At 36.7% G+C, this 13,100-nt stretch overlaps 1 protein-coding gene across 8 annotated transcripts in view; it reads left to right on the top strand.

The window, feature by feature from the left end:
• The window catches only part of MIER1 (MIER1 transcriptional regulator), a gene marked incomplete at its 5' end in the record, with an annotated part of 61,462 nt that overhangs the window by 14,895 nt on the left and 33,467 nt on the right, over window positions 1–13,100 (top strand). For 7 of the 8 annotated variants that reach the window (XM_079777606.1, XM_079777600.1, XM_079777601.1 and 4 more), the window contains 3 exons: window positions 2,279–2,303; window positions 7,614–7,759; window positions 12,738–12,899. In XM_079777606.1, coding sequence (XP_079633732.1) covers window positions 2,279–2,303; window positions 7,614–7,759; window positions 12,738–12,899 — 333 coding nt within the window. Of the gene's footprint in view, window positions 1–2,278; window positions 2,304–2,436; window positions 2,474–7,613; window positions 7,760–12,737; window positions 12,900–13,100 lie in introns of all 8 variants that reach the window. The other variant, XM_079777607.1, reaches the window with a different exon arrangement.

Raw genomic sequence — 13,100 nt, 5'->3', positions numbered from 1 at the left:
AATATTTATTTGCTGTGCAATAATTTGTGTGGTGATTAAATTCATTTTCAGCCAGAAATGTGTAGCTTTGCCTGAAAGATGTTAAGCAAACTAGAAACCCTTTGGTTACACTAGAGCCTGGATGCACGAAATTAGTGCAAGGGGGCTTGGCCCTCGCCACTGCGGCAGCTGCCTCAGCCCTCGCAGCCCCGGCTTCATCCGAAAGGTCGTCCAGAAGGACATCCGGAAGGACGTCTGGTCTAATTATCATATTATGCTTTTATTATTATAGATTATTGTGTTGTCTCACCCTACTCTTCAGCTTCCCATTGAGGAACTGAATTAAAAAGTGGCTCTTGTGCCCGGCTGGTGTGCCTCATTGGTTGAGCATTGACACATGAACCAGGAAGTCACGGATTCGATTCTAGTCAGGGCACATGCCCGGGTTGCAGGCTTGATTGGATCCCCAGTAGGGGACATGCAGGAGGCAGCTGATTGATGATTCTCATTGATGTTTCTATCTCTCCCTCCTCCTATCTCTTGCTGAAATGAATTAAAAAATACTAAATATTCGTTTGATTGTTGTGGCAGAGTAACTTAAAGATGGTGACACTTGAAAATATACATTACTAAATTGTACCAGTCTTTTGTTAGAATAAAACAGTGCTATAGGCAAGAACCATTCTCTTTTAAGAATTAAAAGAAGAAAATAGGACCCTTGAAAAAGTGTGCCTTAAGAGAACTCTCAGTCATCACGTGGAATTTGGAGTGTATACTTACTACAGTAGCATAATATGGACAGTTTTCAAAATGGAGTTTTAACACCTTACAAAAATTTCTTAGTTACCTAGCTTTTGAAGTATTGGGCACATTCCTCATTTCTATTTTGTTCTTGCCTCTCTGCATCTTTACTTAAGAGAAAGAAGGAAAATACTAGAATATTCCCTATCTCTTTCTAGTGCTTTTGGCCTTCCAGTGTCTCTTACTTCTATTGGGCATAAAATAGATAGCTCTGAATGAATGGACAAAGTTTTAGTCATCAAGTTTGTCATTTGAAGCATCTTTTGAGTTTCTTACTGAATTTATCTTATAGGAGTTTGTTTGTAAATGACTTCATTATAATTTAATTAAGATAAAACAGCCACAGACTCTCAAGTGGTGTTATTAATAAAACAAGTTGCTAACAATTTTATCTTTAAGTTTTCCAGATGTATGTGGTTAAATTTATTTATGAGAGGTGAAATGGTACAGTAAAGGGAGCATTATAATTTGGAGTCTTTGTGGTCTATCAGATAACCTAACTTCTCCAGAGCATGAAAGGCTGCTTATTTTGTGATAATTTACAAGTATGTTGTTTGTTAGTGAAGTTAACCTAATGTACTGTTTGGTGCTTAAGTAACATTTTAATTTTTCCTTCTGCTTGCTTGCAATATAATTTTTAGTTAAAATAATGTCTTAAATTGTTTCCACCTCCATTCTCACATACATTTAAAAATACTTATTTTAGAGAGAGAGGAAGGAGGAGGAACATCGATCAGCTGCCTCCTGCATGCCTCCTTCCAGGGATAGAGCCTACAACCAGTCATGTGCTTTGGTGGGGACTCAGCTGGCAACCTTTTGGTGCAATGGATAACATCCAACCAACTGAGCCACGCTGGTCTAGGCTCACACATGTTAAACCAGAGATCAGCTTGATAGCAAAACTATGTGCATAGTTTTCCTGTATTGATAGGAGGGAATATTTCAGAAAATGTCAAGATCTAAATCATCTCTCTTAAATTACTTATGTTATGACACCCATATTAGCCTTTAAAATTTGAATCAATTCCAAATTACTGTCTTTGTTTCTAGATTCAGGAGTGTTTTTCAATTTTCCTATATGTTTAAATAAATATAATGTCAGAAAGGATTATATGGGAAGTTTTATTTTGTCCTAGACCAGTGGTCGGCAAACTCATTAGTCAACAGAGCCAAATATCAACAGTACAACGATTGAAATTTCTTTTGAGAGCCAAATTTTTTAAACTTAAACTTCTTCTAACGCCAATTCTTCAAAATAGACTCGCCCAGGCCGTGGTATTTTGTGGAAGAGCCACACTCAAGGGGCCAAAGAGCCGCATGTGGCTCGCGAGCCGCAGTTTGCCGACCACGGTCCTAGACAACTCAGACATTAACAATTACGGTAGTTTTTGGTGTGTTATTAGTTGTAGTTGTTGAATAATTCCTGTAACATTTGTAAGGATACACAAAAATGCTAATTTTTCTTCTTTTCTCCTCTCCTTCCCCCACTCCCCCTTAGCCATCTGTTGAGTCTTCAAGTCCAGGTAAGTATCTTCTATACTTTTTATAATCTCTATTTGACTAATATTTATCCTATTCATTGCATAAAGGCTAGAGGAGTTAGACTATCATCTGACTTGCTTTTCTTCTGAATGCTTCTTTTCTTTGGGGAAAAAGAAATGGATGAAATGTTTGACTGCCCATGAAAGTACAGGTGAGGCTGCTGTGAGTTCAACCTCGTGACTATTTATGGGTTCTCTCTCTCTCTCTCTCTCTCTCTCTCTCTCTCTCTCTCTCTCATATGAATTCCCACATATATTTCTTAACAGTTTTTAATAGCTATTTGACTTGAAGTATATATGATTCATACTTTTAAAAAAGGAATTACTAACGACTTAGAAATATTAGCTTGTATAGGAAATTCAGAGTATTTTGAGAGAAAAATTGTTAAAACGTTTAGTGAAGTAAGGAGAAATAAAATAAGAAAAACATTCAACAAATGAATATTTAATGTTGTAAATTAAGGAAGTTTTTTAATATTTGAATAGGAACAGTTTTTATCTTCTGAACACATATCTTTGGATTTTTGTATTCTTTAAATACAATACAGATTCATTTTTTTCCTAACTTAGGTGTTGTGATCTTTGGACTAAATCTGGCCACAAATAAATGTATTTTTATTTGGCCAGTGTAGTGATCTTTACAAATTTGAATATTTTATATAAAAATCTGTATTTAGGCTTCTCTTGATCAATTAGAGGTTCCAGCTCCATTGGGTACAGCATTTCTGTGTGGCAACAATTGGTTGGAACTGAATAGCAGTCAGCAAAGAGTTTGGTACCAACCAGTTTTTCTGACTAGTGTCCAGGGACTTTACCAAGAGAGAGTACTGCCTTCTGCAGTGAAGTACTTGGATTAAGGGACAGCGTGATGTAGCTAAAGAAGAGAGAGAAAGGGAGCACTTTAAGGCATTGTAATATTTTATTTGAAAACATCTCATATGTTGAATATTTAGTTATGATGTATTACTAAAATTTTCAGATTATTGAAGCAATCATTATTCTGTGTGTTCAATTTTAGAAAGTAAATTTGTAAAAATGCTTAACATAATGGTAGTCTTTTTTTGTTTTTAATGGATCAGAGTTCTTTTCATGAACACCTATCATTGTACTCCATGTAGTATAAGGCATCAAGTAGGGTGGTTGGACTAGAATACCTCTAGATTCCTTCTAAAAGACAAATGTGTTAAGTTGACAGTTGGTTTTATCATATTTCAACTTCATGGTTTATAAATATGTTCTGGATAGTTAAGGTTGGAAGTAGTCTGACCTCAGATAAATACTAGATTATCATATCCTTCATAGGACATAGAATTTTTCCTAATTTCTTTTTCTTGCAAACAGAAATCATTTTCATTGAAATAAAAAATAGGTTCTAGTTGGTTTTTGTTAATGTTGTGATATTGCAAATAAACTGAGTTTTATATATTTTTCCATGAAATTTTGAGATATTCATCAGGTAATACATAGGTATAAAAATAATTTCTTCAAAAATGATATTAATGAATGACTTGAGTTTCCATTGCATTTGAATCAGTCTAGGCTGCATTGGAAGAATAGTAGAGTTTGAAGAATACAAATGTCTTTGATGCCCTTTACTACTTGCTGAATGCTTATACAAACATATTGACTCATTGAGTGTTTTTTGTTTTTATATTGGTTTTAGACTAAGGAAGATCTTTCAAGATAGATAGTGTTTCTAATATTTATTTATTAAATATGCCCAAGGGAATATTTATTATTTTTATAAGTAATACTAATTATGTAAGTTGGAAGAAATTAGGAATAGAGGCTTCATGTAAAAAAAATGTTTGGTCCACTGGTGAAAGGCTGTGTACTTTGTAACATCTGCACTTTGGAATTCATTATAGTAATAACGGTCACATGCCCAGGTTAGGTGGTTTGTCTATAGATGCCATCAGTATAAACCAATGTGGAGGCATAAGACAAGGTTTAACCTGTAAGACTAGTAGCCATTAGAGGTAGGGATTTAGGGAGGGGAGGAAATAAAATAATTTAATGAGTGCACATCCTATATAATAAAGGAGTAATATGCAAATTGACCGAACGGCAGAACGACCGGTTGGCAGGGGGTGGGGCTGGTGAGCAGACGGCGCCAGGCCAGCCAAGGCACGTGCCAGCAGGCAGAGGGAGGGGAAAGCAATGGGGCGGGGGGGGGGGGTGCGGTGGCGACCAGCAGCAGCAGAGGGGCATTGGGGGGGGTGCGGCTACTCGCTGGCCTGAGCCGTCCCCTGATCGCCCAGTTGCCTCCCGCAGAGGCCACCAGCAGGGCCACTTGCTGCCTGTGCCATCCCCTGATCGGCCCACCAGTCGTCTCCAGCAGAGGGAGGCCAGACTGCGGCTCAGTCGGACATCCCCTGAGGGCTCCTGGACTGTGAGCGGGCACAGGCTGGGCTGAGGGACTGCCCTCTCCTCCCACACCAAGTGCACAAATTTTCGTGTACCAGTCTGGGCCTCTAGTGATACATTATAAGCGGAATTTTATCTTTTGAATGGTTGAAATAATGTAGGATACCTTTTAGTAATTTTGCAGTAGGATACAAAAAGCGCTGATATTGGCTTAACTCTGAAACATAATATTTATTTTCACAGTGCATCAGACTCCCTACCCATAATAATTTATTTTTGAGACCTTTTTTTTTCACCTAGGAGACAGCCTAACAATGTGCCTTAGTAATTAACTAAAAGGAATAGGGTGATTATTTGGTCCCAAAGAACAATGTAAAAATAAGTCATAAAATAAAGAAGTCATATGAAGGCAAGAAAAAATTGGAAGTTTATAAAAAAGTTGCAGTGTATATGTAGGGAAAAGAATTAGAGTAAGAAGAGAGAAAAGGTTCACCCAAACTATTTCTTATAGGGAGGGGAAGTGATAAAACTTTAAATACAATTGGTCTTGACTATAATGACAAAAAGTGAGGGGCTTCAGGTAAATCATATGACACTCATCATTTGGTCTGTATACTCATGTGAGCTTGATTTTTTTTTTTTTAAGTTTGTAAAGGAAGGCAAGTAGTTAGGAATTAAGCATAGTTATTTTGACAATATTTGCATCTAATAGGAATTATATTATGACTAGAGGCCCGGTGCATGAAATTTGTGCACTCGGGGGAGGGGGAATCCTTCAGCCCAGATTGCGAGAGGGCGCACGCCAGGCTGAGGGACCCCATGGGTGCACGATTGGGACTGGAGAGGGACGTGGGAAGTTGGCCAGCCGGGGAAGGACCTTGGGAGGGCTCCAGGGCATGTCCGGCCCATCTCGCTTAGTCCCAATTGGCTGGACCCCAGCAGCAAGCTAACCTACCAGTTGGAGCATCTGTCCCCTGGTGGTCAGTGCCCGTCATAGCAACTGGTCGACTCTCTGCCCCCTGGTGGTCAGTGCACATCATAGCGAATGGTTGAGTGGCCTTAGCATATCATTAGCATATTATGCTTTCATTGGTTGAATGGATGACTGGGCACAGCATATTAGGCTTTTATTATATAGGATTAGTATAATAGTATACAAAAGGGTTGTGTAAGGTTTTTTTTTTATTATCTTTCTGCATATAAGAGAGAAGAAAAGTATAGTATTATCTGTAGGAATACATAGTTGTTAACTAAGTGCCCTAGAAGATTGATTGCTAGGTGAACTGAAAAGTTTTGGGAGCGTTTTCCATTAAAAACTCAGAAAGAAGGGATAATGGTTAAAACAAAAAAACAACTAAATTAATGGTTCTTAAACTGTGCAAGTCCCTCAACCAGTACTAAAATGCCCTAATTATGTCATGTTTTTCTTAATTTTCCAAAAGAAATTATAATAATATGCTTTTCTAAATGTTTTTATTTTGTAAATCATTCTAAAACTTTGATAATTTGTTAACTCTTTTTGCTGTACTGTAGGATGAGACCTGATTTAGCAATTACATATCTAGTTATTTTATGTTTAATATCAATATTTTATTATGTTTCTCAGAGTGTACCATGACTTCTAAGTATATTGCTTTCTAACCTGGCTTGCTATTCACTCATTATAGTAAACAGAGGCTCTTTTCAAGTATTCTCTGAGGCAGGATACCTACTGTTTCTGAGGCTGTGACTTAAATGAGGCTTGGAGTGCAGTAAAAGCAGAGGCTTTGGAAATAGCAGGCCCAGGATTCAAATTCCATCCTTGCCACCTACTGGCTCTAAGAGTTTAAACAAGCTACTTAACTCAGCCTCAGGTTTTTCTTTTTGTTCTTCATAGGATTGTTTGTTTAAATGAAATGATGTATATGAAGTGCTTGAGCATAGTATTTGGTAAATAGTAAGCACTCCAAAAATATTTCTTATTCTAAAAATTGTGGGAGGTGACAAGAACCTGGAGCCTTCTGTATTTCCTTATCCCTAACAGACTGTATTTAAAACAAATCAGCATCTGTAATACTTTGTTTTACTTATTGGTTCTTTTACTGGAGTAAAAAGGAGGGGTAGGTGCATCTGTTAATACAACTTTTAACAGTTTAAACTTAAATTGATTATTTTAATGTTAAATAACTCATTTGTTCATTAGTAAACAATGCTTTTGCAAACTTAAGTCCATGTTTAACAATAGCCAAATGTGGGGATAGTTTACAGAGTATGTATGCCCCAGCATTTGCAATCCAGTATTACAAGGCTTTGACCTATTGAGTACAGCAGTATTCTCCAACCACCAGGCTAAAAATAGATTAGCTTACACATCAGTTACCTACTAGGCTATTTTTAATGCCTTTCGTAAGAGTTTTGTATGCAATTTTAGTACATTTTGCTTCTTTAGTTTATCTTTGAGTCATTTCATATAAGAATCATCCAAGTAAGTTAAGGACAATTATGCATATACTGGAATAAATTTTCATGAAAGTGCTAATAGGAGAGTAATATTTGAATGCAGCTTTGTTTTCATTAGACTATATGTTAAGATGACTATATATTTTACATGAATATATACTCTCAGGGGCCATAGGGGTTCATACTCATTGAGTCTATTAAATATTGATCAAGTGATTAAGAATTGTGATTCTTATTTTGCAGTTGTACCTGTGTATAGAGATGAGAAAGGCAAAAATAATCCCTTAAATCCCTTAGAGAAGGTTTGCGGGAGATATGAGTAATGGCAAGAATTTCAGAAAAAAACAAATAATACTTTCTGTGCATAGCTTTTCTTTGGTACTGTTATTTGATTTATATCAGCTTCAGAAGTCATATACATTATATTAATATTAATGAGGTACACTTAATTTGACTTACCAAACTTTTAAAAATATTTTTTACCAGGAGGTTCAGCAACATCGGATGACCATGAATTTGATCCATCAGCTGACATGCTGGTTCATGATTTTGATGATGAACGAACATTAGAAGAAGAAGAAATGATGGAAGGAGAAACAAACTTCAGTTCTGAAATAGAGGATCTTGCAAGGGTAAATAACAATAAGAATTAGAGGATGAAGTGTTTATAAGTTTTTTGTGGAGAAAGGAAACACTTGAAATTTTGGTTCTCTGCCTGTGTTTGGGAAGAAAAAGGATGTTGTATAGAGTTGACTGAAAAATTCTATGTGATCATAGGAGGTATGTTTAAAATTTGAAATGAAAGGCCTTTTTTAAAGAAGTAACTTCATTATGTAAAATAAAATTCAAGTTACTTTTGTAAAACATCACAGGTATCGGGTCAAAAATGAACTATAAAAGGATCCTAAATCTCTTACACACCTTCTGTCCTCTCCCAATTACTGCACCTTTTATTTTTACCCACCTTCACAGACAGAACTTAAGAGTTGTTATCTTCCTTATTTCCCAGACAACAATAAATGATTCTTACGTGATACTTGCTAAATCTTTTAAGTACCTCAGTTAGCACATAGTAGGAACACTTATTTGAATTTAAAAGAGGATTCTGCAGCAGAATTGATTTTGTTTTTTGTAGTTTTAGCCCAGTGTTGGCTACAAGATTTTCACTTTATACGTTAGATCGAATAAGTTAACTTTTTATACTACTGTCAAACTCTAAATGTTGTATTCCACAGTGGGTCATGACTATTGCTTACTAATTTATTGCTGCTTACTGTTGCTTACTAAATTGATATTGAGTGACAGAGGTTAAGATAAAAGTTAATATCTAAACAAGTACAATACGACTATATAGTTTGTTTCTAAATATGTGTGTTTTTTTAATTGATTCAGGAGAGGAAGAGAAAGGGAAAGAAGGGTAAAAACATCAGTGATGAGAGAGAATCATTGATTAGCTGCCTCCTACATGCCTCCTGCTGGGGATCAAACCAAGACGTCCTGGTTCATGGGTGGATGCTCAACCACTGTGCCACACCAGCCGGACTATAGTTTGTTTTATATTAAGCGTTTTCTTGATAGAATAGGCAAGGATTATTTTGTTTACACATGATAGAATTCACCTAAAATTAACTTTAAGAATACATTTTAGATGTATATTAGAACTTTTTTAGAACTTTATTTTTTTTATTTTTTAGAAGTCCTATGGGTATCTGAGTCCAAGGAATGTCTAGAACCAGAGATCCAGTGTCCCTAGGACCCCTCAATCACTCTTAATCCATGGTTACATCCTATTGGTTTCTTCTGCAAAGTCTCTTGAGTTTTTTCTTTACCATAACCACTCATTTAGTTTAGGTTCTAATTATACTACATGTGATTTATAGCAGTGAATTCCAACTTAGCTTAGTCTTCCTGGCAAACTAAATCTCTCCCTGCCTAAGTCCATCTTGAACATTTGGTTATATTTTCCCTAAGCCCTAACATTGTGTCAGTCACTGCTCAACACCTACTTTCAAACCAAGTCAAAAGTAGAATATGACAGATTTTTTTAGAAACTAAGTAAGACTAAAGAAAATATTTAAAAATACCAGCCCTAACTTTCTTTTAGTTATTACAGATACCCTCTGCTCTTATCATGGTAACCTACTTAGCATTTTTGTTTCTATACTTGTGTAGTTTTTCCTGAATTGACTTCTCTGCCAGTTCTATTACTATTTTTCAAATTAAAGTGGTTCTCCAAATGCACTGTGATGAGCTACTTTTGACTCTCCTCAGTTCTCTGCCTAGTCAGTATTGGAGGTGTTGGTAAATTTTTCTTGGAGAAATAAATTTTTATAAAGTGAGTCACACTTCTCAAATATGTATCCAAGAAGGAAAAATCTAACCTAACCATGAATGTCAGACATAAAGATTTCTTTCCATGAAGTTAGTATGACACCTATTTTTTTGACACATAACTGAGCTAGATGTCAGATATCAGTGATAAGCTTTATTAAAGATAATGATCAATCTTTATTACCTTCCACTGGAAAGGCTGATGTGCAGGTAATTTTATCTTAGAACTATGTATGAGCTAATTGGTTCTTAAGCTGATCTCATACCAGCAGCATCAGTATCACCTGGCACTTATTTTAAAAATGCAGATACTCACGCCCTACCTCAGCTTACCTAGATCAGAAACTATAGAGTGGGACTCAATAGTCTGTTTTAATAAGCTCTCAAGGTGATTCTATTGTCCTTGAATAAAACAGAACAAAAGGTCGAGAGCCCTAGGACATTTATTTGGTAATCTGCCTGTTTTGTGTTATTTCTCAAGGTATCAGTTAACTCAGTTGTAAAAAAGTAGAGGTAATACTAATATATATATATATTAGGATAATTTTAAAGATGAAATGAACATGAAACTTACATTAAAGTGTTTCTCCTGTTTGGCCCTTACTCTTTCTTGTGACTTCAGGGGCTCTTGTTCATAATAGTGACTTCAGTTGTTAAACCTGCTTCTATTTTGTGGTGCAGAATGAGTTTATGGAAAGTATGAGCTGGGATTAGGAGGTGTAGTTATGTAGTAAAGTCTCTGTCAGTGCATGATGTATCCTTCTATTTGGTTTTCTGAATATTCATAAATAAGAGTAACAAACATTCCCATCTCGTACTTTTAAAGATCTGATAAGACTGTAATACTCTCTCTGTGCTTTTATTTCTCTCTCTGAAATGCCTGGCACATAGAAGGTACTTTATGGCAGCTATTTGTTATCCTGTATAATAAAAGGCTAATATGCAAATCGACCGAACGGTGGAACATCTGGTCTCTATGACATGCACTGACCACCAGGGGGCATACGCTCAACACAGGAGCTGCCCCCTGGTGGTCAGTGCGCTCCCACAGGGAGAGCGTCACTCAGCCAGAAGCCGGGCTCATGGCTGGCAAGTGCAGCAGTGGTGGTGGGAGCCTCCCCTGCCTCCGTGGCAGTCGGACATCCCCCGAGGGGTCCTGGACTGAGAGGGTGCAGGCCGGGCTGAGGGACCCCTCCCCCTTCCAGTGCACAAATTTTGTGCACCAGGCCTCTAGTTGTGTATAAAACCAGTATTTTCTTTCTCTTACTCTAGTTTTTTCTTGATTTTGAAGTTCTGTGTTACTTCTCAAATCCTGACTCCTAATTCCCAAATTTCTGTCTCGTACATGGACCAGATATCTACATGGACTAGATCCTTGAACACCTTAAACACTGTGCTACTGCACTTTGAGAATCACAATACGAGATGTCAGTTAAGTATGCCAGCTGGGCCCTAACCAGTTTGGCTCAGTGGATAGAGCGTTGGCTGACGGACTGAAGGGTCCTGTGTTCGATTCCGGTCAAGGGCATGTACCTTGGTTGCAGGCACATCCCCAGTGGGGAGTGTGTAGGAGGCAGCTGAATTGATGTTTCTTAACTCTCTATCCCTCTGTATTCCTCTCTGTAAAAAATCAATAAAATATATATATATTTTTAAAAAGTATGCCAGCTGGTCTATCAGCTGGGGTAGTAATACCTTGCCTGACATAGTTACCATTTTTCAAGCTGTGGCTATAGCAGGTCATTAGGGATTTTACAATTGATTTCTCTTTCAGAAATAGATTCACAAGCTGACTTATAACTAGAATATCAGTTTATGATATGAATGAAGTAGAAATATTAACATTTTCTTCCTATTTCTATAAGAAAACTTTTAAAAATTATAACCATTAGTCATTGCTTGCACACAAATTCTGGGTGATGGGAGTTAATTGTATAAGTGATTAATGTCATTGGATTTATATAATCCAGTTCGATGTACCCTTCTCTACCACAACAATGTATTTAACACATAGGCCAGACTTATTTCTGCCTATGAATAAGACAACAAGACTGCTGGAGAAATATAGAACACTAGAGACCCATCAGCCTGGCCTGCAGGGATGGGGCTGAAACCAGCCAGTGCACGGATTCGTCCAGGGTGTGTCCAGCCTGTCTGGCCCGTTCTGATCAGGGCCATGGAGGGACCATGGGAGGACTCCAGGGCGTTTCCGGCCCATCTCACCCAGTCCCCATAGCCGGACCCCAGCAACAAGCTAACCTACCGGTCAGAGCATCTGCCCCCTGGTGGTCAGCGTGCGTCATAGCGACTGATCGAATGGTCGGACACTTAGCATATTAGGTTTTTATATAGGATGTCTTATTTCATGATACCCTTTTAAACTGATTCTTTCTATTAAGGGATGTGTGTGTGTAATATGTTCACATGAATGGGTTAAAGTTTCCTTTTATAATCAGAATTCTGCCATGTTTCCCTCATACTTGATGTTGTAGTCATATTGATTAGTGATTAGAGTGAGTACCTTCTGCAGGAAGCTAATTTCATTTCACTAACATGGATATTTTTTTATTTCACCCTCAGGGTATGTTTTTGTGGGGTTTGGGGGAGGTCCCTGGCTGAGAGTATGGACTTTTGGAATTAGACTTGAGATCTGGCCACATAAGTTATTATGTGGGGTTTTTTGTTGTTGTTTTTTTTGAGAAATGGCTTAATCTGTCAGCCTATCTCATCTATAAACTGGAAATTGCATAAGATAGTTTTTTATGTAATTATAGATTACTCTAAGAGAGAATATATGGCTAATGCAATTCAGTATCATTCCTGTATTATATCATTGCTATTTTCTTTTCATGTATTTGGGCTGAGTAGGCTTAGTTTACAGTCTCTTTATTTTCTATTTATGCTATTCCCCCACTCCCACATTATATATGATACTCTTAAGTGTGAGCATCCATACATACTATTAACTGAGGTTTACATTAACTAAATGATTGCACAAAAGAATAGTCCTAAACCAATGTCCCTTTTTATTATACTTAAAAGATTTTGTTGTTAACAATTCTTATTGGTCAATGTCTTAAGAAATTCTTAAAAGACTAGAATTTTCTTAGCTTTCAGAACTATTTTCAGTTTCACTTTTTATGATTTTAAAATTCTTGATACATGCTTAAAATTCTTGATACATGCTCTTGTCTAAGAGCATTCTTCAGTATGGAATGAATACAGATTTGTGAAGTATAGGAATATGAAATATTACTCAGAAATTAACTTTCTGTTTAGGAAAGCGACATGCCAATTCATGAACTTCTCAGCCTTTATGGTTATGATGGTACTAGTCGACTACCTGAAGAAGATGAGGAGGAGGAAGAAGAGGAAGAAGAAGGTGAAGATGATGAAGATGCTGATAATGATGATAACAGTGGCTGTAGTGGAGAAAATAAAGTAAGCTTATACAGAAATTTTTAAGATTGTAGTCTTTATTGTTGGAATTATAATTTTTTAATACGTTCATTTTGATTGCTTATTTTTATCTGTATTTCTGATTTTAAGAGTAATACATTTAGGTATTAAAAATTAAGATATAGAAATATGTAATAAAAATTGGAAGTTCTCTGTAATCCACTCCTGAGGGGGTAAGTTTCA

The sequence above is a fragment of the Cnephaeus nilssonii genome, assembly GCF_951640355.1.
Source record: "Cnephaeus nilssonii genome assembly, chromosome: 7".
Classification (NCBI taxonomy): Eukaryota; Metazoa; Chordata; class Mammalia; order Chiroptera; family Vespertilionidae; genus Cnephaeus; species Cnephaeus nilssonii.
Note: the sequence above shows the minus strand (reverse complement) of the source record. Positions and strands in the feature narration are given on the sequence as shown.